Source organism: Leopardus geoffroyi, chromosome C3 (genome assembly GCF_018350155.1).
Source record: "Leopardus geoffroyi isolate Oge1 chromosome C3, O.geoffroyi_Oge1_pat1.0, whole genome shotgun sequence".
NCBI classification, from domain to species: Eukaryota; Metazoa; Chordata; class Mammalia; order Carnivora; family Felidae; genus Leopardus; species Leopardus geoffroyi.
In genome coordinates this window covers 142,288,158-142,312,747 of record NC_059338.1, presented here as the reverse complement: position 1 = coordinate 142,312,747, position 24,590 = coordinate 142,288,158, and the positions used below count along the sequence as shown (strand labels likewise).

The window sequence follows — 24,590 nt, the reverse complement described above, 5'->3', positions numbered from 1 at the left end:
ATTAAATGACGGGTGTGAAGAAAAGAATGAGAGGGAGACTTTTTCCTCAGGAGCTGTCTTAGCCACCTTGGGCCCAAGTTACCATGGGTGGCGTGACTTTCAACAAACACTTATTTCTCACAGTTCTGGAGATTGGGCAATCCAACGTCAAGAGGCCAACAGATCTGACGTCTGGTGAGGACCCACTTCCTGGCTTATCGATAGCCATCTTCTTGTTGTGTCCTCACGTGGCAAGGAGCAGAGAAAGCAAGCTCTCTCTGGACTCCTATAAGGGCACTAATCCCGTTCATTAGGACTCTACCCTCCTGACCTCATCGAACCCTAATCACGTCCCAAAGCCCCCACTTCCTAATACCATCATATTGGGGGTAGAGTTACAATATATGAATGGGGGCCGCGAATACTTCAGTCCATAACAGGAACCCATAGGATCAGTGAGAAAGACACCGTAGGCACTAAAGGTTATGACCCATGAGTGCCATGGCAGCAATCGGTCAAGTACACTTGGAACACAAAAGAGGGAGAACTCATTCTGCTTAGGGGAGGAACTCAGAAAAACTCCCATGGAAGAAATGATATGTCCACTAGGTATTGAAGAAGCAGCAGGAACCGAGTAGGACAGTAAGTAAGGAGGGAATTCTTCAGACAAAATGTCTAAAAATCTCTAAATGCCTAGGGTGAATAAAACCAATTTACCAATTTTAATCAGAGCTCAACTAGACTTTTGGCTAGTGCTGAGGTGCCCCCAAAAGTTACTGGTTTTCAGCTTATCATGTATTTATGGCATCTACAAAACTGACCTAGTGAATCTGCATAGGCAGCAGAATTTTTAGAACAGTACCAATGCTGAAAGGAAACTTATTAGTGTAGATTACCTTTACAGCCAGTTGCCCATGTGCATCCTTCAAGCTCACCAAAGTTCTTGGGAAGCGTCATCTGCTGCCCTGAGCTTACGTTTCCGTAAATACTTTATCATTTTAATATAAATTGATAAAATGCAATTGATGTGCAACTACTTCTAAACTAAACCATTCTCAGTAAATCATTGAACACTTTACATGAACAGTAAGAGTTTTACAAGAGGATTTGTTATTCTTACCTCCATGGGAAAAGCTTTGAAATTAACTGTGTGCTCAGAACCGCGCTGGTTTTCTCTCCCCCAATGAAATCTAACTTCATACAGTTCAAATTCATGCCCTTGAGGCAATGGACCTCCTGACAGAACTGAAAAAAGAAAATTAAGTTCTGTTTAATTACATCTCAAACATACTCATCAGTATAGCATTCTAAACATGGGGAACATTTTTTGCCAGAAAGCTCTCATGAGCTCTACAGATTGAATTCATATAGCCAAAATGAGAAATATATTCTAACTGTGGGATGCACTTACACTATCATATCGATACTAGATTTGAGTCTAGTGTTGAGGTTTCCCCAAAAGTTACCGATTTTCAGTTTATCATCTATCCACAGCATCTACAAAACTGACCTAGTGAATCAGCAGAGGCAGCAGAATTCTTACAACAGTAAGTTCAAAACTGAAGTTCAAAAACTGAAATACTTCGAAATGTTGCAGAACATCAACTTCTTGTGTCTTTCAGGTAAAGGAGTAGACACAGAAAACACACACAGTACCTACTCTCCCTGAGACTTACATTTAGCACTGCTCAGGAGACAAGAATAGAATCTGTGCCTCAGACTGACCAATAATTTGTTATAAACCTGTCAATAAATTAAATCCATTAAAGATCATCCATTTGCACCAGACTTTCAATTTAAAAAGTGTAAGCTAACAAAATCTTCCATGAAAAGAATGATTATGGCCATATGATTTCTCAACAACAAAGTAACACTTGAAAGCCTATTTACCATTTTAGAACCACAGACATGCAAGTGAAATAAAATTAAGACAGAATATTAACAATGCTTAAAATGTCAACGTTTGGAAAAACGACATCAACGTTTGTTCTACGGGGGCTGTGTCTTTATGTCTTATTTCCAGATATAACCCAGAACTTTGTCCCAAACAAGAGCACTCTAAGGATGATGAAAAGTACATTTGTGTAAGAACCTGTCTCGAAGCAATAACATACTTTCCTTAAACATTCCGTGACAGCATACGAAAAAACTTAGTTTATTACAGATGACCAATTTTGACATCAATGAAGGTTGTTTGCATACTTCCTAAAAATTAATGTTAACTCTAACTGGTATTGGCTAAGAATTGTAAGTTATTTTTACTCTTTCAGTTAGGAAGCTGAAAAAATTTACCTCTTCCCCCAAGAAGCAGTCTCTGTGAAAGAAATTAGCATTCACACTCGGGCCACCATTGTGAAGGAAGCATGAGTGCCACACAGAGGGACAGTTCTGCTGTCCATCCTCACTCTAAACCTCAAAGGAGAAGTAAGGGAGTTGGTGCAGCATTATTTGTTTGGCTGGTTCTTCATCTAATAACTTGTTCTTAGAAGTTATTATTATTATTAGCCCTAAAACATGTTAGGGCTTCTGACATCCAGTACGTGTAATACAGCCAGAAGGCATAAATTAGAAGGAAGAGCCAAGGGAAAACAAAAGACAGAGACAGGTGCAGACGGGGAAATGCGGCTGCCACGCAAACGAGTGCCGTGAAATCCTTACCAAAAGTACCCTATAAATTTGGTTTTAAGCTTTCTACCAGCTCAAAGAAGAAAAAGAGCTATCAGCAGCAAAACACCATGATAATTTTCCAAGGATGTATACCTCACAACCAGCGGGGAAGGGAAGTGAGACACATGGTCTTTAGGAGAACACTACCTGGCGTGATTTTAACGTTTTCCTCACGCTTGGTCTTATTTGAAATCGTACAACAAATCAGAAGGGTCAGTCGGTGTTAATCATCCCCATCGACAGGGGAGAAAACGTGGCCAAGAGGAGCAAAGTGTGACCAGCCCTGGGCACCCGGCTAGCTAGCAAACTTCAGGAGCCTGGGACTCCACTCTTCTGATCCACATTGCCCACTGATACAGGACAGGGGGATCCAAATCTCTGCATCTGTTTGCAGGAACTAAAAAAAAAAAAAACCAATGAGTTCTTTAAGCTTGGATTTCTAAGCTGCAGTCCTTCTTTTGAGAACTACTACACCTCGTCCTATTTTCCAGAACCATCAAAAAGAAAATGTAAATACACGGATCACAAAGGTTTACAGATGTCCCAAACTGCAGAGCAAGTGCATGGCATCGTGTCCAATAACCCATCCATGCTGTGGATGAAATGCTTCTATTTCAACCACCATGCCACAGTTTGTGAATAAAAACCATTCCTTTCCCTTGGCTGTCCAATGCTGGTCTTGAGAAAAACCAGGAAGGAAGTCTGGGCTGTACCCACTCCCAAAGGTGGAATGTACCCCACCTCCTAAACCAAAAAGAATAAATGGGAAAAAGCTTCTGGTACGTCCCGTGCCACACCCCAGCCTGCATCATCAGAACTAGAAAACATACCCCTCACCATGCACAGCTACAGCCCGACCTGAGGTCTGGTGGGGGGAGACGGGTGTTCTCTCACTCTCTACTCTTTCAATAGAAGGCAAAAATGGTCTTAGAGGAGGCTTAGCTCCACGTTGCTAAAGAAAAAGAAAGGGTAGCATTGTGAAATGAAGCACATGTGAAATGGGAAAGAGGATTTTTAAAAATCTTTCCCCAAAACCTCTTTTCAGGGCGCACTCACACACACACACACACACACACACACACACACACACACACGCAGTGTTTCTGAACTGTTACAGGGCAGTCCACCAATACTCTCCTATAGAAAAGGAGAAAACGGACCTTGAGTGATTTCAGGGGACCAATATACAACCTCCACCTGATCGATGCCTGATATTTCTTCAACAGGAATGAAAATCTTTAGTTTGAAACTTGAGGACAGAGCTGATATTTTGACCTGTGTCTTCATAGGGAGAAATTCCAGGCCCCCAGGGGTTTATTTACTCATCCTTTCAACTAGTATTTTTATACCAGGTACCATATTAAATACTTAAGATACCCTGACTATGATAAAACCGACAAAATTCACTAGCCCCATGGGTCTTACATTCTATTGGATAAAATGCAAATTCATGCATTAATGCTGAGTATGTGGTATTTAGTCCCTACCTGGCAGGTTTGTTAGCTGTGAAGTCATTATGCTCAATAAAATTATAATGAAACAAGAGCCTCATGGGTCTTACATTCTATTGGGTTGAAAATAAACACAAAGGAGGGAAGCATTTTGCCCAGGCCTGGTCCCCAGGGAGGGGTGACAAAGACGCAGCTTTCGGCCAGCACTCAGGCCCTGGGTACCTTTCGCTTTTGCTGCAGATGAATAATCCAAAGTTAAACCACGCTAAAATCACATGGCTGTGCAAAGCCATAAAAAATGACAAAATACTGACTTCAGAATTTTATGAGGTGCCAAGTAAAAGCATTACCTGTTCATCCCCTAAGAATGATTGCATCTATAGACTAAAAATAAATAGTAGTTCTGTTTTACCCATTTGGCAACATCCTTATTCTCCCTTTTCCCAGCCTATTTTTTCATAAGGAAACTAGTCATACCAAAAGCGGTATACTCTCCTTACATTTATGTGTATCAAATTTTGCTGAGTGATATTCTGTCACCACGTGGCAGGTTTATTAGTTGTGATGTCATTATGTTCAATAAAATTACACTGAAACAACATGAAAGTCACACTGATGACACATTGCATTTCCTTAGAATTGCACACTCGTGGAAAGAATATAAAATAAACCAATGCAATTGCCACCGTCTGCATTTTCTCTAACAGGCATGGCTATTATGCTTATCCACATAAAAAGCGCTCCTTTCAGAAGCCTCTGCAGAATTTGAGAATCCCATAAAGACATGATATAAAGGCATTTACCCAAGTCCAACTAAGCTTCCACAATCCTCTGCCGAAAACAAATTTTCCAGACAGTTCAAAGGCTATTGATCAAGGCTTATTCCCCCTCATTTCATTTGAGTTTAACACACGTTTTGAGATACACTCCATGCCCAAGCCCCATGCTGACCACCAAGAATCTCAAAAGAAGGACATAGGCTCAGGGCTAGCAAGACATTCTCAGTGCTTCGTGAACTTAATACTGTAGTTTAAACAGATTACATCAAAAGCAGTAAGAGAAAGCGCCAAGGAACGGGAGGATACCAAGCAAGAGCCACGCCAAAACCAAAGGGGCGTCAGAAAGTCATGGAACGCTTTCCAGAGGAGATAACCAAGCAGAGGCTGGAAGATCAAGCCGAGAGAAGTGAGCGAGTACATTCCAAGCGGCCAGAAGAGGCTGAGAAAGCCTGAGTGTGTTTCAAGAGAAAAAAGGTAGGCTTCAAGATGTGAGCCCCGGGAGGGGACTTGTAGGCTGTACCTAAGAGCTGGAGTTTATCACAGAGGGAATCACCGATAGCTTTTAAGCAGAGAACCAATATTTTTTTGCCCTTTAAAATATTACTCCCATACCTTCCTGCACAGTGGACCATCAAAGGACAAGCCTAAGTGGCTGGCTGTCCCAGCTCAGGCAGACACGGTGAGGCCAGGAGACAGAGCCTGCCAGAGCCTTATCTCCAACACGGAGGGAAACCCATGTTAATGGTCCCTGATGTGTCCCCCAATGGATCTCAAGACCCAAAGAGCTCATTCTCGACAGGTCTACCTGGATGGTGGACCATCAGAGGGCAAGCCTAACCACCTGGCTGTCCCAGGAGACAGAGACTGCCAGAGCCATATCTCCAACATGGAGGGAAACCAATGTTAAGGTCCCTGATGTGTCCCCCAAAAGATCTCAAGACCCAAACAAACAGCTCATTCTTGACAGGTCTGAAGGTTTCATAACCTCAGTTTAAATTTTAAGGAATCCAAAAGGTAGTCATAAAACATTCCAAAAATAGTATAAATTAGTTCTTTTTTAGCATTTGAAGGCGTAAATGCAAAAACCAATTATTTTATGGTCTTTAGCTTTTAACCTACACTTTCATTTCATATTAAAGAACAAATATCATCAGCTTTTAAGAGTGGATGTAACATTGACAGTAGGGGGAGGAGGCCAGTTAGGTTGCTCTGTATAAGCAAAGTGAGACAGATTAAGGCAATTTTCCAGGTGATGCAAGACCCCCAAAGTTAGCTAATAATAAGTATAATCAGAAAGAAATTCACCCCTGACATCCCTATAAATAAACGATACAGAGCCACTTCCTAAGTGAAAATAACTTAAAGATATTTTTGACAACTTCATCTTTAAGTCAGCAAGGCTGTTAAGAAGCACTATAAAAAGTTGTCATGTTTTTGGTGGGGGGGGTGGGGGAAGCATGATTGACAATAAAAGTAATCTAGTCTAAATTTAATATTGAGAATTATAAAAGACCCAGGAGTAAAATTTTCTAATTAAGGTTTCTATAATAAGTTACTGCAAAGGGTGCAAATGACCTGTCCTGATTAGCAATCTCTCCCATACTGACGGTCCGTTAAAAATGTCATTACCCTTGGGGCGCCTGGGTGGCTCAGTCGGTTAAGCGTCCGACTTCAGCTCAGGTCACGATCTCGCGGTCCGTGAGTTCGAGCCCCGCGTCGGGCTCTGGGCTGATGGCTCAGAGCCTGGAGCCTGCTTCCGATTCTGTGTCTCCCTCTCTCTCTGCCCCTCCCCCATTCATAGTCTGTCTATCTCTGTCTCAAAAATAAATAAACGTTAAAAAAAAAAAAAATTAAAAAAAAAAAAAAATGTCATTACCCTTAACACACTGTTTGTCATCAGAAGGAAAGACATTCTATTCCAGAAGCTTGGCCAGTCTCACACTTTTTCATGACTCAAGTATTAAACCACTCAGGCTATAGAAATCTACAGTGCTATTTTTATACTTAAGCTACTTTTCATACCGCTGTAAGATGTCTGATTTTAATTTGTGCACACTAAACATTACGATTCCTGCGGTACAGGGATTCCCGTGTCCTACAGGGAAATGGAGCCGTCTATGTGGCAGCCTCAGTAAAATGCCCTATAGTCAAGAGACAACAGGACCTGGAATGTGGTGCTCGGCTCAACCCACGTTAGAAGGCACTCTGTCACCTTGAAATACGCACAAAGGGTGAAGCACAGTGACAGGATCCAAAGTGTGGTCCAGTCACAGGGGCTCCACCCCAGCGCACGTCTCTGACGATTCCCATCTTTGCCATTTCACAGAATCAGTCACCGAAGCCTTGTGGATGGCATCTCAGAACCACCCCCCCCGCCCCCGCCCCTTGTCACCCCTGCCTTTCCAATGGCACTCCCAACACAGCAGCCGCTTTGGTTAACTTAATCTCTTGTGATAACTTTCAAAGTGGCTCCCGACCTCTCCCAGATCCCATCTTACTTGGTATGGCCGGGTTAACTTTCCTAAAACATATTCTACAGAGGAAAGAAAAAAAGGTTATACTCTTTACACCTGGCTCCAGATCCCTCATGAGTTTGCTCCAACACAGCCACTCCATTTATAGATTAACCTCATTTAACACGAATGAATCTTTTCTTTCAGTTATACTTCAGGATTCACTTCTCCTCATCCAACGTCTACACCTTCCCATATATCTTATGTCCTTTCTGCTTCCTGCCCTCTCTCCCCATACACATTCCAATCATCCCAATCCAAATGCTCTTCAGTCTTTGTGTTTTCGCAAATGCTACTTCCTGAGCCAATCCTCCCCTAATAATGTCAGCCAAAAATAATCTCTCCTTTACACCTATCTTTCACGATCCGCCACTGCAAACTTCTTTTTTAAACGTTTACTTTTGAGAGAGAGGGGAGAGAGAGCATGAGCAGGGGAGGCACAGAGAGAGAAGGAGATAAGAGTATTTGATGCGGGCTCTGCACTGAGAGTGGAGAGCCCGATTCGGAGCTTGAACCCATGAACCGCGAGATCACGCGTGACCTGAGCCAAAATCAAGAGTCAGGTGCTTGACCAACTGACCCACCCAGGCACCCCCACCCCTGTATGCTTCTTGAGGGCAGGGTGCAGGCCTGATTTATATTTACCCGATCCAAGAAGGGTAATATCTTATAAAAAAGGTAAAACAAAGATTGCCACCTGCACCTTGGCAAGCCAGATAAAACCAGCGTGAGAAGCCAATGCATACTGCTGAGTGAAAGAACGAAAGAAGCCAATGTAGGATCCCAACTAGATGACATCCTCAAAAATGCAGAACTACAGTGAAGGTAAAAAGATACTAACACAATTCTTCGGCCCATTCCTAAATGTGAATAAAGAGCCAGAGATAACTAGACATTTGAGAAGACCTCTCATCTTAAAAACAGAGACCAAACAAATAGAAGAAAGGACCCAGAATAAGCGGAGACATAGAACAGAAAAAAAGCAATAGAGGAAAGAATGGAGAAAGAGCCTGCATTTATGAAATAATTTTCAGAAGGTACACTTGGTCGACTAAAAAAAAAAATCATAGAATAAGCATTTTCTTATTAAAAATGTAAGAGCAGGGGCACCTGGGTGGCTCAGTTGGTTGAGCGTCCGACTCTTGATTTCGGCTCAGGTACTGATCCCATGGTGTGTGGGTTCGAGCCCCGCATTGGGCTCTGATGCTGACAGCATGGAGCCTGCTTGGGATTCTCTCTCTTACTCTCTCTCTCTGCCCCTCTCTCACACAAACATTCTCTCCCTCCGTCTCTCAAAAATAAACTTTAAAAAAATATAAGAGCAGAAATGAAAATTTTAATAGACCGAAAGACATAAGTTGAGGAAATCTACCAGAGAGCAGAACAAAAAAACAAGAATATGAGTTACAAAAGAAGAAAATAAAGAAAAAACAGAAAACTTATCAATAATGTAAGAAAAGAAGGTATACTTCAACAACTAAAAAAAGTCATAGAATAAGCACCCTTTTTTTTTATATAATGTTTATTTTCGAGAAAGAGAGAGAGACAAAGAGCACAAGCAGGGAAAGGGAGAGAGAGAGGGAGACACAGACCCAAACCAGGTTGCAGGCTCTGAGCTGTCAGCACAGAACCCAACATGGGGCTCAAATTCATGAGCCTCAAGACTATGACCTGAGCTGAAGTTAGATGCTTAACCAACTGAGCCACCCAGGCGCCCCAGGCACAATTTTCTTAGAAGTTAAAAATGTTAGAGCAGAAATGAAAAGTTTGATAGAAAGACTGAAAGATATAAATTGAGGAAATCTACCAGAAAGTAGGACAAAAAAAAAAAAAAAAAAACACCAAAAATATGACTTACAAAAGAAGAAAATAAAAAAAAGCAGAAAACTTATTAAATAATGTAAGAAAATTTCTAAAAAATGACAGACACAATTATTCTGATCAAAAGGCACACCAAGTACCCAGGACAGACACACACACGGTATCCAAACATTTAGCCCTCACATGCCCTTCTTCCCAGGAAGTTACTGGAAGATAGACCACAGGAGGGAATAAACCTAGAAACTCCCTGAAATGAGGGATCAACCTCAAAAGTGGATGCCCAGCATCCAGAAAACATGTGCTTGGACACAAGAGACCAGCAAAGGAACTCTCTAGGCATAAGGTGCAGGCAGCTCCAAGTGATGGCTACAGGGTAGGCCTGGAGAGCATGCGGTCCACGTGGGGCAGAAGAAGGGAGGAGAGGCCTCCAAGGGAGGGTGGAAGGACCTCCTGATGATCTGCCATCTGTCAACAGTCTGGAAATGAAATCATGAGAGATAAAGATGCAATTAAATAAATAAAAATGCATGAACTCCAGGGGAGAAAAACTCCATATTGTTCAATAAAGGAAACAGAATCTAGTCTCAGCTGGAAACAACAGCCACACGCTCATAATGATAAAAAAAAATAATGCAGGGGCGCTGGGGTGGCTCAGTGGGTTAAGCATCTGACTCCGACTCAAGTCATGACCTCGTGGTCTGTGAGCTTGAGCCCTGCATCGGGCTCTGTGCTGACAGCTTAGAGCCTGGAGCCTGCTTCGGATTCTGTGCCTCTGTCTCTGTCTGCCCCTCCCCTGCTTGTGCTGTGTCTCTCTCTCTCTTTCTCAAAAATAAATAGACATTACCAAAAAAAAATTTTTTTTATTAGTGCATATTCTTTAAATAAAAATTGCAATTTAAGTATACAGGGACAACAGAGGGGCAAAACCACAATGGGGGAGGAGAATAAGAGAACCAGCCTCATTCTCCATGGCAAGGAGTCCATGGAGATCTTAAATGTCAAAGCATGACAGTAGATATGTATCCGTAAAGGATGAAGGAGAGAGCAGGAGAAATGGCTAAGAGCTAAAAGTGGCTGTCACCAGGGCAAAAAGTATTTTTTTGTGGGGGGAAGGGTATAACCAGGCAGAGAGAGAAACATGTAGTACTAGTCAGCTATTTAAATTACAGCTATGTTCTATTTTGATACAGATAACACTTGAATTAAATAAATAAATGACAGGGTGTTCGGGGCTTACAGATTACTCCTTTGAGAAGCTCAAATATCCTAGGGGGGCAAAAATGATCCAGACATGGTATTTTTTTTTTTTTTTTGGTTGTTACTTGTTTTTTAAGTTTGAGAAATACTAAAAAGGAGGAAACAAGGAAGAAGAAATTGTTATGGCAGCAAGGAGACAGGGCATCTAAAGGAGAAAGCTCCCTAAGGAGGCAGGAGGAAAGGGTGTGGAACACGTGTCTCCAAATTAGGCTAGGACAGCCGTACGGAGAGCTCTGCCCGGCTGGTCAGGGGTCAGGGGTGGAAGGTGGAGGGACCCTGAAAGGGAAAATCTTGCGGGTAGAGAGTTGAGACAATGCTTGATAGTGTCTGTTCTGGGCTAAGAGAGGGGGCCAAGGAAAATCGTGAAGGGACCAGAAGGAAATGTTAAATTCAATTCCATCACGTTAAATTGGCTCTAACAGCAGAGTATTTGTACTCAGCCATCCCTCTATGCTCCCATATTTCGTAACACTTCCACTAGCATCTACACTAATGCTTTAAAGAATTGTGTTTTGGGGTGCCTGCATGGCTCAGTCGGTTGAGCATCTGACTTCAGCTCAGGTCATGACCTCACGGTTTGCGAGTTCAAGCCCCGCATCGGGCTCTGTGCTGACAGCTCGGAGCCTAGAGCCTGCTTCGGATTCTGTGTCTCCCTCTCTCTTTGCCTCTCCCCCCTTGTGCTGTCTCTGTCTCTCTGAAAAATAAATAAACATTAAAAAAAGAAAATTTAAAGGATCGTGTTTTTCACTAAACTATGAATCCTGGAGAACAGTCTTATCTATTTGTATACAACCTATACTCACTCACCACAGTGCTGATGTGCAATGCATTTTTGTTGTATAGATTTATAAATGTTTACTTCCAGAAATACCAAGGCATGTCAACATACCAATACACATTTATTATTACATTCAAATGTTTTTCATAAACCAGAACAGTCAGCATTTAATAACTGTACTGTGTTCTTAAAAAGTACCACATAATGTCTCTCTCCTGGATACCCTCCCCCACAAAATCTTACTTAAATCCAAATTTATATCTGAAACGGTTTCTCTTTGACTACATATAGTAACACCTACAATCTGTTTGATGATGTCCATACCTTCACTAAACTCAGAACAGCAGGGAAAACTACATCCATCTGTGACTAGCTCATGGACTCTAAATTAAAGTTCAGGAACATTCACAATGAGTTAAAAAAAAAAGGGGGGGGGGGCACCTGGGTGGCTCAGTCGGTTGAGCGTCCGACTTTGGCTCAGGTCACGATCTCGCAGTTGACGAGTTCAAGCCCCGCATCGGGCTCTGTACTGACAGCTCAGAGCCTGGAGCCTGCTTCCAATTCTGTGTCTCCCTCTCTCTCTGCCTCTCCCCTGCTCATGCTCTGCCTCTATCTCAAAAATAAAGATAAACATTTAAAAAAAAAATCCACCGTTGGAAATCAGTACCTGCCCTGCCAAATAACAAACCTCAAGATTTTATGGGTTGAAATATAAAATTTATTAATTTGGAATTGATTTGGGCACAGAGGATCTCTGCTCATTAGTATTTCCTAGCATTTCAACATACTCTAATTTTATATTCTTACCAAGAGAGAAATACAACTATTATTTACTAAGAAAAACATTAATATGCATGCTAATTTTTCAAAATTCTTCTTTCCTCTCTCCTACGTTTAAGCCAACTTTCTTGACAATTTCCAACACCTTTTCCACAAAACATTTCAGATCCATCTCAGATGAGTTCAAAGGGGAGGGGAAGAATTAAAAATAAAAACAGGAGTTTTGTTGGCCATTTAAGTCTTTTACTAAGTTTAGAGATGTTTCTGATTGCTGTTAGTTGAAATTCTTCTTGTCACTTTCATATAGTAGAGAAAATTAATTTGAAAAGTTTACCCTGAATGCCAGATTAGGTCAAAAAATCCTAATCTTTAGTTTCACCAAGCAGTGAAAGAAGAGAATAATTATCTGAATGAGTTAAGCCAAACAACAATTTAGGACAAAATGCAAATTAGTACACGTGCATATACTTTTCCTCAAATCCTACCGAGTTTAAGTCGACCAACTAAGGGTGTTCCAGCAAGATCATACAACACAGAACAACCAAACTGCCATCTTCATTATTTCATCCTTTTATCCTTTCAAAAATGTTTTCTAATATACCTGATTTTGACTTCAGGATAACCTGAATGGTATGTCCATCATTGGTCACTTCGCAGTCTCGGCAGACCACATAATTTGGGGAGAGGCGGACATCCAGAAGTGAGGGGTCATATCTAGCTTCTCTTGAGTTTAGGTTAATGGGAGACTGGTATTCCCCATTAGCATCGGGAAACACCAAGCCCCACTCCACACCTAAGGACAAAATGAAGCAAATTTAGAACAGGTTTTAACAAGTTCCGGTAAAATTTAACATGCAAAGGCTAGTTTAAACAGTTTATGATCCTTGACGGATGAAATACGATAAATATGGAAGAACTTCTGCATTCATATTCCGAATGATCTAAAGCTATCGAATACATACATAAAATCCCGGACTAACAAAATAGCCTATTTGTATTTGTCCACATAGATGTAATCCTTTATGGCTCTAGGAAGTCTAGCTCATCTTTAAGTGATTAAAAAAACAGTAATTCCACAAAATTTTTTTCTGCTCATGAGTTCAATTACATGCACTACTGGGGAAATACCTGTAACTCAACTTGCTCGATGAGAGCCAAAAACCACTAAATCTGATGCTAGTGAATGAACACCTCTTTAACAGAATGCAAAGACGGTAATTTTGAAGTGGATATATGTACGTATACCCACCCACACCTATATCTTCACGCAATACAGACTCATATTCTCTTTCCCTATTTTATAATTAAAGTCAAAAATTCCACATCTGTTTCAACACCAGCCCCCGTGGTCACATGTATGAGGACTCCTACATCTTCCGGGATAAATGTAGCAAGCAAAACTTTTTAAGAAGTCAGCCCCCTTCGGACCAAACCCGCTGACCGAGCTTGAAATCCAGGCCTTCTTTAGAAAGAGCTGAACACTGTTAGTTTCCTTCACGAACCGAGGGGCGGCAAGGACACTTTTCTGCCCGTAGGGTGGTCGCGGCAGCACCGTGCACCCGAAGGTGCTGAGCGACACGTAACGCCGCTCTTCGCGGGCCCTCGGCGCGCGCACAGAAGTGTTCCGGGGCGGCCGAAGGCTGGCCCTCCAAACCGCCGCAGGTGCCAGCCGCCGCGGGGCAGGAAGCCCGGCTCCCCGACGCGAACGCGGACGGCGGGCACGCCCTCTCTCCTGGAGCCACTTCCACCAGTGGAGCGGGTGCGCGCGACAGACACGCACGTGGGAGAGCGGGGCGCAGCGGGGACCCCGCGCTCGGCGGGACGCACGCGCGGCGCCCGGGACCCCGGGACCCCGGGACCCCGGACACCCCGCCCGACGCGCGGCCGGTTACCTTCTTCGTAGCCCCACTCCACCCCCTCCTCCTCTTCCTCTTCATCCTCCTCCTTCTCCGGGAAGGCGACGGAATCTTCGATGAAGCTCAGGTCAGCCATGGGAAGGCCGCGGGTCCCCTCGGCGCTCTCGCGCCGCCGCAGGGAAGCGGGCAGGAGTGGGACCGTGAGCGCGTGTGAGTGCGCGCGTGCGAGGGTGCGGGTGAGCCAGTGGGGGCGTGAGCGCGCGAAGCGGTCGCGGGGCGGGCGCGGGCCGAGCCGGACTTTTCGGGCGGCGGGCGCTGCGAGAGCGTCCCGAGTCCCCGCGGAGCGCGAGTGGAGCCGCGACTCCGGGAGCGGCAGCCGGCGAATTATAAACCGGACGGGGGCGTGTCTGGTACGGGAGGATCCGCCCCGCTCGCTCCGTGGCCCCCGCGCAGGGGGGCGGACGGCGGGGAAAGGCCTCGCGCCTACCGGGCCCCACCAGGGAAACTGCAGAAGCCCCGCCCCCTACCTGCGGCGTCGCCTCCCCGCGGCGGGTTCTCCCACGCTTTACCTTCCAGGAGCCCGCGAGTCACCCAGGGCCTGCCCTCGGGCTCCCCCGCGTGCGGGGCCTTGACCCGGGGCTTTCGACCTCCGTCTACTTCATTTAGGCTTTACTGCAGGAAATGCCCAAAAGAAAAAAGGTGGGGGAGGAGGTCGGGGAGAAGCGAGATGAATTGCCTTGAGTAGGAGAAAGAGAGGACTGGGAGACCTCAAGAAAAAAGTTTCCCACTCCCGATCTTTATTATTGGCGGTTAACTATATAATTCGCCCTTGAAGGATGACGGAAACGGGAATGGAAAAATTCCCGAGAAACTTGTAGTTCCTACAACCATTTCGGACAAAATTGTTTTAATCTAGAGAAGTAAATATAATCCGGGGAATTTTTTCCATTAAAAAAAAAATTATCTCAAAAGCAAGAGTAGTGAAAAGCAATAAAGACAGGACGTGTGGTTTTACTTTCAGAGTCTGGGGTGCTGCTGCAGGCGCAGCTTGCTGTGCACACAGCTCCCAAAATGCCTCGTGAAATCATGTAAATAATGAAATGCACACATTGCGTAACAGGAACTTTCCTGCTCCGTAGAGGTCCCATTGTTACCTTACACGTGCTTCCCAATGAGTTCATGCCTTCGGCCCCCCGTTTCAATGCATTTTAAAAGCCCAAGCTAATAACCCCTGAGCAGGTTAACCCCATATTTTTAGAAAGTGTACATACATAAGTTCAGAATTGATCCGTAAGCAAAATGTGTTTTTATATGCTCTGTGCGCGCACCAAAATGTCTGTTAGCAGTTTGAGTAGCTGGTTCCTAAATCATAGCATCCACGACGCAAAGTATTAACCATTTTCACCGAAGTTCTTCTAAAAGGAACATTCCCTTTCACTTTCCATTGTTGAATACCTTTTCACAATGCCGACATTTTCCTTAACGTTTCTTGCTAGAGGTATGTTCACACGTTAATCAAATGCCGCAGCTAGTGGAACCTGTAGAAGATAATAAAATCATTTTGCCACCCTGAGCTCATGAGCAACGTGCATTCCCTGCACCCCACACATGCACAGATGCCAAACTGTAGCCCTGTGTGACCACCAATTTCATTTAAAGCATCCCATGAATTATGGAGATGTTTACCAAACCAGAGAACAGCAAATCACCATGGCAAAAAGGTCAGTGTTCCATGAGTAAACGGTGTGCCATGTTTACAGCAGATAGGCTGAAAGATTGGATTACCAATATTGAATTTTGCAGCTAATGGACCATTTTGTATATAGCCAACAATATATCACTATTTATAAATGCAGTTCACTACTAGACAAACATAACGTTTACCCATATTTATTCTTTTTTTCTGAATTATTCAGCATCATGTGTATAACGCAGCTCCTCACCGCAAGCCTAGGATACCCTACCCAGCGACATATGAGCCATTACACTGTGCATCCAAATATTCAATTAACAGCCTTAATTGCTTTGAGACTGTGTGCTTCAGATTTCTGCTAATTAACAGCACCTTAAGACCACTTCTCAGGTCCCTGTACTATATTATCACTAAAGATGGAATTTCTATTTCTAGCTATTATAAGGTATTTGTCACCATAAAACCTAAACACACAGACCAAAGATATAGGCCAATTCTTTGATTTATAAACTAGAGCAAGCACACCTAAATCTAATATCAGAGAATCTAAAAATATCCCTGCTCTATATTATGAACATAAGTACTCCACATACCCCTGCATGTAATTTTAAAATATTTCAACCTAATAGCATATTTGATTCCTTAAATGAACTTTCTATGGCTTGCTTTATAGTGTTTGCATAACTGAGGTCAAACCACATCAGTAGAACAATTTATTAAAACTAAGACCTATATAACTATTACTATTTGATACTAAGAAAACAGAAATTGAAATAACTAAAAGGGACAAACTGATCTAGATGTCACAGGAACAAAGAGGCACTAAGATGGCTTCACGGCATCCCTGACTTACACACCCCTCTCCTCCCAATCTTCCCCCATCCTTTGCCTACCTTACCCAGACTTCCTCCTTGTGTTGTTGAGTTTGGGCTCTAGACGAGTCATGAACAATTATTACATTCTTCTTGTGTACCTCTTATGCTCTGGGAGCACCTCAAGGACAGCGCTAACCTATGGATATCAGATGGCTTCTAACCAGATTGTAAATTTCTAAACTTCAGCAACCATGACTTTTGTTCCTTCCTGTGTACCGCTCTGCATTGTACACTGTGGGAGACCCCAAAATGAATAGCACTCTTTCTGCCCACAGAAATTCACAATCAGTCCCAAGAAATCTTGGGATGGGGGGGCGGGGTATCAGTCAATAATTAACTATAATAAAGGCAATATATTTTTTTTTCAACGTTTATTTATTTTGGGGACAGAGAGAGACAGAGCATGAACAGGGGAGGGGCAGAGAGAGAGAGGGAGACACAGAATCGGGAACAGGCTCCAGGCTCTGAGCCATCAGCCCAGAGCCTGACGCGGGGCTCGAACTCCCGGACCGCGAGATCGTGACCTGGCTGAAGTCGGACGCTTAACCGACTGCGCCACCCAGGCGCCCCTAAAGGCGATATATTTAATAGAAATGCAAACACCATTACATGCAAGCAGGATGCAATTCATACAGATGGGAATGATCAAGGAGAGTTTCTTGGAAAAGGTGGCTTTTAAGGCAAATGAAAAAGGCTGAGTAGGATGTAGAAGGCAGTGAGTGAGCCAAAAGCATTTTAAGCACAAGTAGTGATACCAAATCACGAAGTGCTCTTTGTGGACCCACTTTTCCATTAAGTATCTCCCGTGACCTGCCAAGACCAATCTAGATTACTCAGAAAAAGTATGCTTCAATGGGATTGTGACTGGAGTAAGACACTTCTTGGGTTTAGTTTGTCTGATTTTCGTTTTGTCAGTGAAGACATTGTTAACCTGAAAAACAAAACAGTCAGCCATTTTACCAGCAAAAATAGATTTATTCAGGAATATCAGAGAATTGCGATTGAGAAAAGGTAAGCTGTGGCAAAACCATACACAAGTCCAACAAACAAAGGAGAGGAACACTACTTTATGGAGAAAGAGGAGGTGGGAAGGGGTTGTTTTGAATGAAAGTCCATTGGAGAAAAGCGAGAGTTCAAGATGATAATGGTTTCTCATTGGCTGAGTTGCAAGGTGGTTCATTTCTTGTAGGAGATACAATGAACCATCAGTCCCTATCGGGGCCCGTAATTTATGATTCTTTCCTGTGAACAGTTCTTCTATTCGAGTCTGTAATTGACAATTCTTCCTACGATAGACATTTGAGTGATGTCTCCCCCTGCTGTGTTCCCCCCTGGCTTCCCAACTCCATTTCAGTGAATTTTCCCTGGATTAATTTTCACAACATCAAAATTTTCCTCATTACGTATTTTGATGTCTGAAACTTTCAAGTTTTGCTTTGAGGCAAGAAGTTCTGATTCGTTCACATTTTTTACCTTACCAGATTAATCGCATATTTTGCCTACTTAAAGTTTTGTTAATCACCCTACCTTTGTGTGATCTCCCCTTGATCTTTTGTCTTCAGAACCATCAGCCTTCAGTGTTCAGGTTCTGGGTAGCCATGGTAGGTTTTATTATGGTTCCTTTCATTCTCTGCCCCCTCTGTGAGATGGCACTTCACTGATTGACCATAGGACCTGCTTTGACCAATTAAATACGCGTAAATGTGCACATGCCACTTCTAATAGAAGCCTTCGGAGTTGTCATGTGGTTCTACCATCCTGTCTGTCCCTCTGTCCCAAAAGTACCCAGTCTAAGAAAGCCACTACTTCTTCAGTCACTCTGGATCCTGGCACAAAAAAGACTCATAGATCAGAGCCACAGCCAACCAGAAGTCGACATGTAATGTCAGTGAGAAGTAAACATTTGTTTCACAAGCCACTAAAATTTGAGGATAATCTTTTACCGCAGCCTAGCATAACCTAGCTGCTACAGCAGCCCATCAGGTAACGGTGAGTTCAAGGGCAAGTTTCATCTCCTGAAATGCTTTCTGTCATCTTTTTCTTTAGCGTGGAAGAACCTCTCTGGCCTGCAAGGAAACTAAACACTGCAAAGCAGGGCCCGTATCCCACCTCGCAAAGTTCGTAGAAACCCCGGCCCTATCTAGGATCCTCACAATCTTACCACACGGTGCGAAAGCCCTTTTCCATGAGAAATGTGCCTCCTCTCTGAGTAAACATGGGTAGAACCCTCTTCCCTTGTCTGAGATCACAGCAGTTACTCATGGGCCCCTCCACCTAGAACCAAAATGGCTGCCGTTGGGCCGTGTGATCATTATATTGATGCTTCTCAAATCTACCTTTATTAGGAAGCAAAACCTTCTCTAGGGAACCTTCCAAGTATTCTGCCAAATGAAACTCCCGCTCAAGTGGTTGAGCGCCTCCATATACCGTGTACAGATCTCGAGCCCTGAAATTAAGAGTAAGTTGGAAGTATGTATCTTATAGCCATCTCCTCCAATCGACAATGAGCCCTCACAAGCAAAGAGTTCATCTTAATTCCTCTTTGTATCCCCCACGTAGCACATGGTAGGCACTTAGGAATTAGTTTCCTTGTGCCAGCAGCCATATGGTGACCCGATCAGCCTTTATAATATATTAGTGCAATAAAAATTGTGATTACCGTGGTAGAAGCTTTCAGGGAGCAGCGGGGCCACAAAAACAGGGAGTGATCAAGTTTACTTGGTGGCAGGTGCGTCAATAGGGGCTTCATAAAGGAAATGCCCTATAAATGGAAAGACAAATAAGTGTTCTTTTGCCCGCAGAAGGGAAAAGGAAGGGAGGCAAAATAGACATGCCGGTCAAGTGGAAAAATAAAGAACAAAACTTCAAATACAGAAGCCAGCACGGCTTGGACTTTTTGGTCAAGTTTGTTTTCTTTTTCTATGGTGTTAATAGGTTTTCTGCGGTGCTAATAAAAAAGCAAAAATGACATGTTCAGATAAGGTATCTTTATGTTTACTCTAAATTTCCTTTTCTAAAAGTCTCAAAATAACCTCGCGACACGAAATAAAATACCCAGTAGGTCACATGCTTGAATGAGTATGACGTGGTATTGACAGAACAACAGCGTTGGAAACACGTGGAGACACAACAGCATCCGTCAGATGTTCGAACAGCCCCACGGCCACACCCCTACTTTAGTTCCCACAGCAGCTCTGACGCCTCACTCTGCCTTGTAACAGGCCACGAAGCTCCGGGACGTGAAGGGATGCCCGTTACACAAGATGACAAACCAATTCACAGGAAAGTAATAATTTGAGCGCTGTGGTTGTCTCCAAAGATGGCTGCCACAGTTCTTGCCGTCCCCTTAAGTCGGAGCTGGCTCTGTGACCTGCTTTGTACAACAGACTGTGAGAGAGTGACCCCGTACAGTTGTGGGCTTAGCCTTAAAGCGGGCTGACCAATTCTTTTGCTCTCAGAAACCAGTCATCATGGAAGAAACCCTCCCACCCTGAGCCCGCCATGCTGTGCGGAAGAGCAAGCTAGGCAGGCGATGACAGGTGGAGGAGGGGCTCAGAGGCACAGGTGCACGCATAAAGCCCTCGGGGACCTTCCAGCCCAGCCTAGCTACCACCTGAAAGCTGGTAGTGACCCCAGCTGGCAGCATGTGTGACAGAAAAACCCTGCCTGAATTCCTGGCCCACAGAACTCTGAGAAATCGTAATCACTGTTTCAAGCCACTAAGCTCTGGAGTGGTTTATTAAGCAGCACGGAGAACTGAAGCAAGCACTTACCTGTGTAGCAGATACTATGGAAAGCACTTCCCAATGTTTCCTTTCATTCTCGGACGAGCTCCAATCATATCGCTTCATTTGCAGGTGAGAAAACCAAAGGCTCAGACTTGCCTATGGCCACAGACAGAGGTGGTGGGTGACCTGAGGTCTGTCTCTCGAACCCGTGCTCTGAGCTGCCAAATTTACTGCCTTTAGAGTTGGTGAAGTCGGCTAAGTCCATCACCACCACCAGGAGAATGTGGGCTGTAGGAACAGTTAGGAATCAGACACCAAGGCACCTGGGTGGCTCAGTGCGTTAAGGGTCCAACTCTTGATTTCGGCTCAGGTCACGACCTCACAGTTGTGAGATCGATCCGCGTCGGGCTCCGTGCCAGGGTGGAGGCTGCTCGGGATTCTCTTTCTCCCTCTCCCTCTCCCCCTGCTCTCCAAAAAAGAAAAAAGAAAGGAAAAAGGAAAGAATCAAACACCAACTGAAGTGCACACTCCAGCCCTATTGCATCCTGCCTCTGAGCAAACTCAGACTAACAGCCCCAGGATTTGATGCCTCTTGGTGGATGGCAGAGTCCTCTCTACTTAGCTGGCGATTTACTAATCATCTATTATGTATTAAGTGTGCCATGTGATTTAGCTCATTAATTCATAATATGACAAAAGGTGTTTTTTTTATAGATGAAGAAACAGAAACTCAGAGAATTAAGTGCTTTATCCATGATCACACAGCTAACAAATGGAAGAATTAAAACCTGAATCAAGTCCAACCAGCTCTACAGCCAAAGCTTATACCGTAACCCTCTCCCACCTCTCACTCAGACAAGTTTTAGCCACTACTGTAGCAAAAAGCCCATTCAGAGTGTCATTAGTTATTCATCCTTTCATGTTTACAACCAGCTCTCGATGGGATATGAATTAAGTGCCTACTTAGCAACCTAAAATACTACTCTTCGAAAACAGAAGGCATTCAAGATGTTCTATATTAAATATTTCTATTTCATAAAGAGTTTGTGTAATGAGGAGGAACCAGGGACACTGATGAAATACACAAAACAGTAAACATTTCTAATGCTAATGGAGCACAGCATGTTTACATTATAATTGGAACCCCATTGATTAGCCTTCACTGACTATTACTTTTAGCAGAATTACCAGTGATGGAAGAGAAAATGTAGCTTGGTGCTGAGTACATGCTAAGCACTAAACAAGATCGACTGTGCTTTTAACTGGGCGTTAATTACCTAAGGGGCGGTAACATACAACATTCTAACTTGATAGTCTCCACCTTGACAAAGGAGATAACAGAAAAATAGACTAAAATTACAACATGAGAGATTTAGGTGAGACACAGTGATTACCAGATAGTCAGAATTATTTAAAGTGGTCCTCTCCAAAAGTCTAATGGAAACACTTCTCTCATTAAATGCATTATTATTTAATGTTGAGAGACAGTATAGTATAGTATAGTATAGTATAGTATAGTATAGTATAGTATAATGGCTTTGTCGCTTAGTAAGTTTGATCGTGATCAAATTATCTAACCTCTCTTTGCCTCAGTTTCCTCATCAATAAAATGGGAACAATAATAGTACCAAGCCAAAAGGGTGATGGGATGATTACATAAATTCACACAGATAATGCGCTTCAACTAGAACGGTCACTTCTACGAGAATGCTTGTTTTGAAAATGCAAATTTGCTCTAATGCAATTGGAGCACAGCAAGACTTCCCTGCTGCTTATGCCACTTTTGTCTGTGAGAAACACCAGACTAACACACAAAACTGCACCTGATTGGACTGAGTGGTGCAGGGAATACACTAAGTGCACACAGGTGCACACCTCAGACACCTACAGCTACCTCAGTTTACGGTGTGTTAGCGGCCAGACCATCCTCATCTGATGTGACGACTGTCCCTCAGATTCCAAGGAACCTATCTTCCACCCCTTCACAGTAACTCCCAAGCTGCAGCCTTTCTAATACCTGCTTCCACAAGCAAATATCAGTCTTTTCCAAGTTAAAATGCCACACTTATTTTAGCACTTATGCTTTTTTTTAATTTATGGGTTTTTAAAATTTTTTTTAATGTTTATTCATTGTTGAGAGAGAGAGAGAGACAGAGATAGAATGTGAGCAGGGGAGGGGCAGAGAAAGAGAGGGAGACACAGAATCTGAAGCAGGCTCCAGGCTCTGAGCTATCCGCACAGAGCCCAAGGCGGGGCTCGAACTCACAAATTGCGAGATCATGACCTGAGCAAAAGTCAGATGCTTAACGGACTAAGCCACCCAGGCACCCCAAAATTTATTTTTGAGAGAGAGAGCATGCAAGCAGGGGAGTGGGGTGGGTCAGAGAAAAAGAGAATCTTAAGCAGGCTCCACACTCAGTGCAGAGCCCAAAGCAGGGCTCCATCCCACGATCCTGGGATCATGACCTGAGCCAGAGTCAGACACTCAACCGACTGAGCCACTCAGGCACCCCTAGAATTTATGCATTTCTTAATCTTTGAAATGTGTAAAAAACTATTATTCTTTTTTTTTTTTTCTAAGACAAAGAGAGTGCGAGCAGGGAAGAGGGCAGAGAAAGAGAGAAAGAGAATCTTAAGCAGGCTCACGCACAGCATGGAGCTGGATGAGGGGCTCAATCCCACACCCTGGGACCAGACGTGAGCTGAAATTAAGAGGCGGACGCTTAGCTGACTGAGCCACCCGGGTGCCCTAGCACATTGGGTTTTAAGAGCATGTGTGTCACATTAGAGCAAAACTGACTCTACCTTGCATGTACTAAACACTCAAATAATGTAATTATTATGGTTGTAATGATAAGAAACTGACATTTAGTGTGTTTGACCTGGATATTTTCTTAGATCGTTTTATGTTTGGGTTAATTTGATTATTACCATTATTAGTTTGATTATTATTATTATTATTATTATTATTATTATATTCATAGAAGTGGTCTTTATGTTTTTGTACATTTGTAAGATTGCCCAAAGTGTGTAAAATAATACAAGAATAGCGCATCACTTCAGGACTTCAAATGTATTACAAACCTTAGGAAGTTGACCATATCCCTTTGAGACCACAGATGAAAATACAACCTGCTGGGGGCACCTGGGTGGCTCAGTTGGGTGAGCATCCAACTTCAGCTCAGGTCATGATCTCACAGTTCCTGGGTTTGAGCCCCGTGTTGGGCTCTCTGCTGATAGCTCAGAGCCTGGAGCCTGCTTCAGATTCTGTGTCTCCCTCTCTCTCTGCCCCTCCCCTGCTTGTGCTCTGTCTCTCTCTCTCTCTCTCTCAAAAATGAGTACACATTAAAAAAAAAAATTTTTTCTTAAAGAAAGAAAGAAAGAAAGAGGAAGGAAGAAAGAAAGAAAGAAAGAAAGAAAGAAAGAAAGAAAGAAAGAAAGAAAGAAAGAAAGAAAGAAAATACAACCTGCTGGTAATCAGTAGATAATTCTAGGTATTTGCCTTCAGGATAGTTTGGTTTTAGACAACTTATTCTAGATTAGTTTTCCTTAAGCCTCTTTGACCAATGATCACATAGATGGGGGAAAGGAGGGATATTTACGTTTCAGATATGAGAGAAATTATCAGTAAGTCTACCAAGGGGCTGAAGTTGTGGGAAGAAGACAAGAAGACTGTTTGAGATGTGAATTTTTGCACATTTTCTGTCCTACTTCTTACGCACTTTCAAAAGCCCAAGTCACGCGGGACCAACCCTCAAGGACACGACGAGTCCTAACTTCCAGGCAGTCCGTCAGTACTGCAACTGTACTGCTCTGCCTAAGCTTTGACGGCTTGAACGTGCCCTTTCCTTCATCCATCCTTTCATTCAGGCAGCACTTATCGATTAAGTCCTCTGTGGTAGATCCTGTCCAAAGGCTTGGGGTACCGTGATGAAATGCGTACCCACACTCAGAATGCCTCAAGCAATGACCTTGAGAAACAGGCCTTACAAATGGTGGTGTGACCATTGGGAAAGATCCCAGAGGTGAGGAGCTGTTAGGTTTTCCACAGAGCCATCAACAGGGAGAGCCCGATTTGCAGAAGCTCCAACTGCAAACCAAAGAACCACTATGTGTGCCTTCACTGTGCAAAGAACTGCGCTCACACACACATTGTTTAATCCACATTCATACATTTGTGATGTTCAGTAAGAGTAGCACGCCCCTCTATGAAAGACGAAAATATGATACTGTAAAAATATCAACTCACAATTTTTAAGAAATACATATGAAAATTATTAAAAATTATCAATGATTATACAAATATAAATTAGTTTCGTAATTATTAAGTTGCTTCTCCTGTCATGCCTGCAGCTAAACGCATTCCCCAACTCACCCCACCTAGTTTAGCAACCTCACTTTTTTTTTAATGTT

General features: G+C 43.3%; 1 protein-coding gene across 1 annotated transcript in view; it reads right to left on the bottom strand.

Moving 5' to 3' along the window:
* Positions 1 to 14,264, bottom strand: part of CA8 (carbonic anhydrase 8) — an 80,646-nt gene extending 66,382 nt beyond the window's left edge. The window contains exons 1-3 of the mRNA XM_045455154.1: positions 13,918 to 14,264; positions 12,627 to 12,818; positions 1,100 to 1,224 (exon numbers count right to left, since the gene is read on the bottom strand). Of these exons, the coding sequence (XP_045311110.1) occupies positions 1,100 to 1,224; positions 12,627 to 12,818; positions 13,918 to 14,017 (417 nt within the window). The 5' untranslated portion in view covers positions 14,018 to 14,264. The remainder of the gene's footprint in view (positions 1 to 1,099; positions 1,225 to 12,626; positions 12,819 to 13,917) is intronic.
* Between the last annotated feature and the right edge of the window lie 10,326 nt (positions 14,265 to 24,590).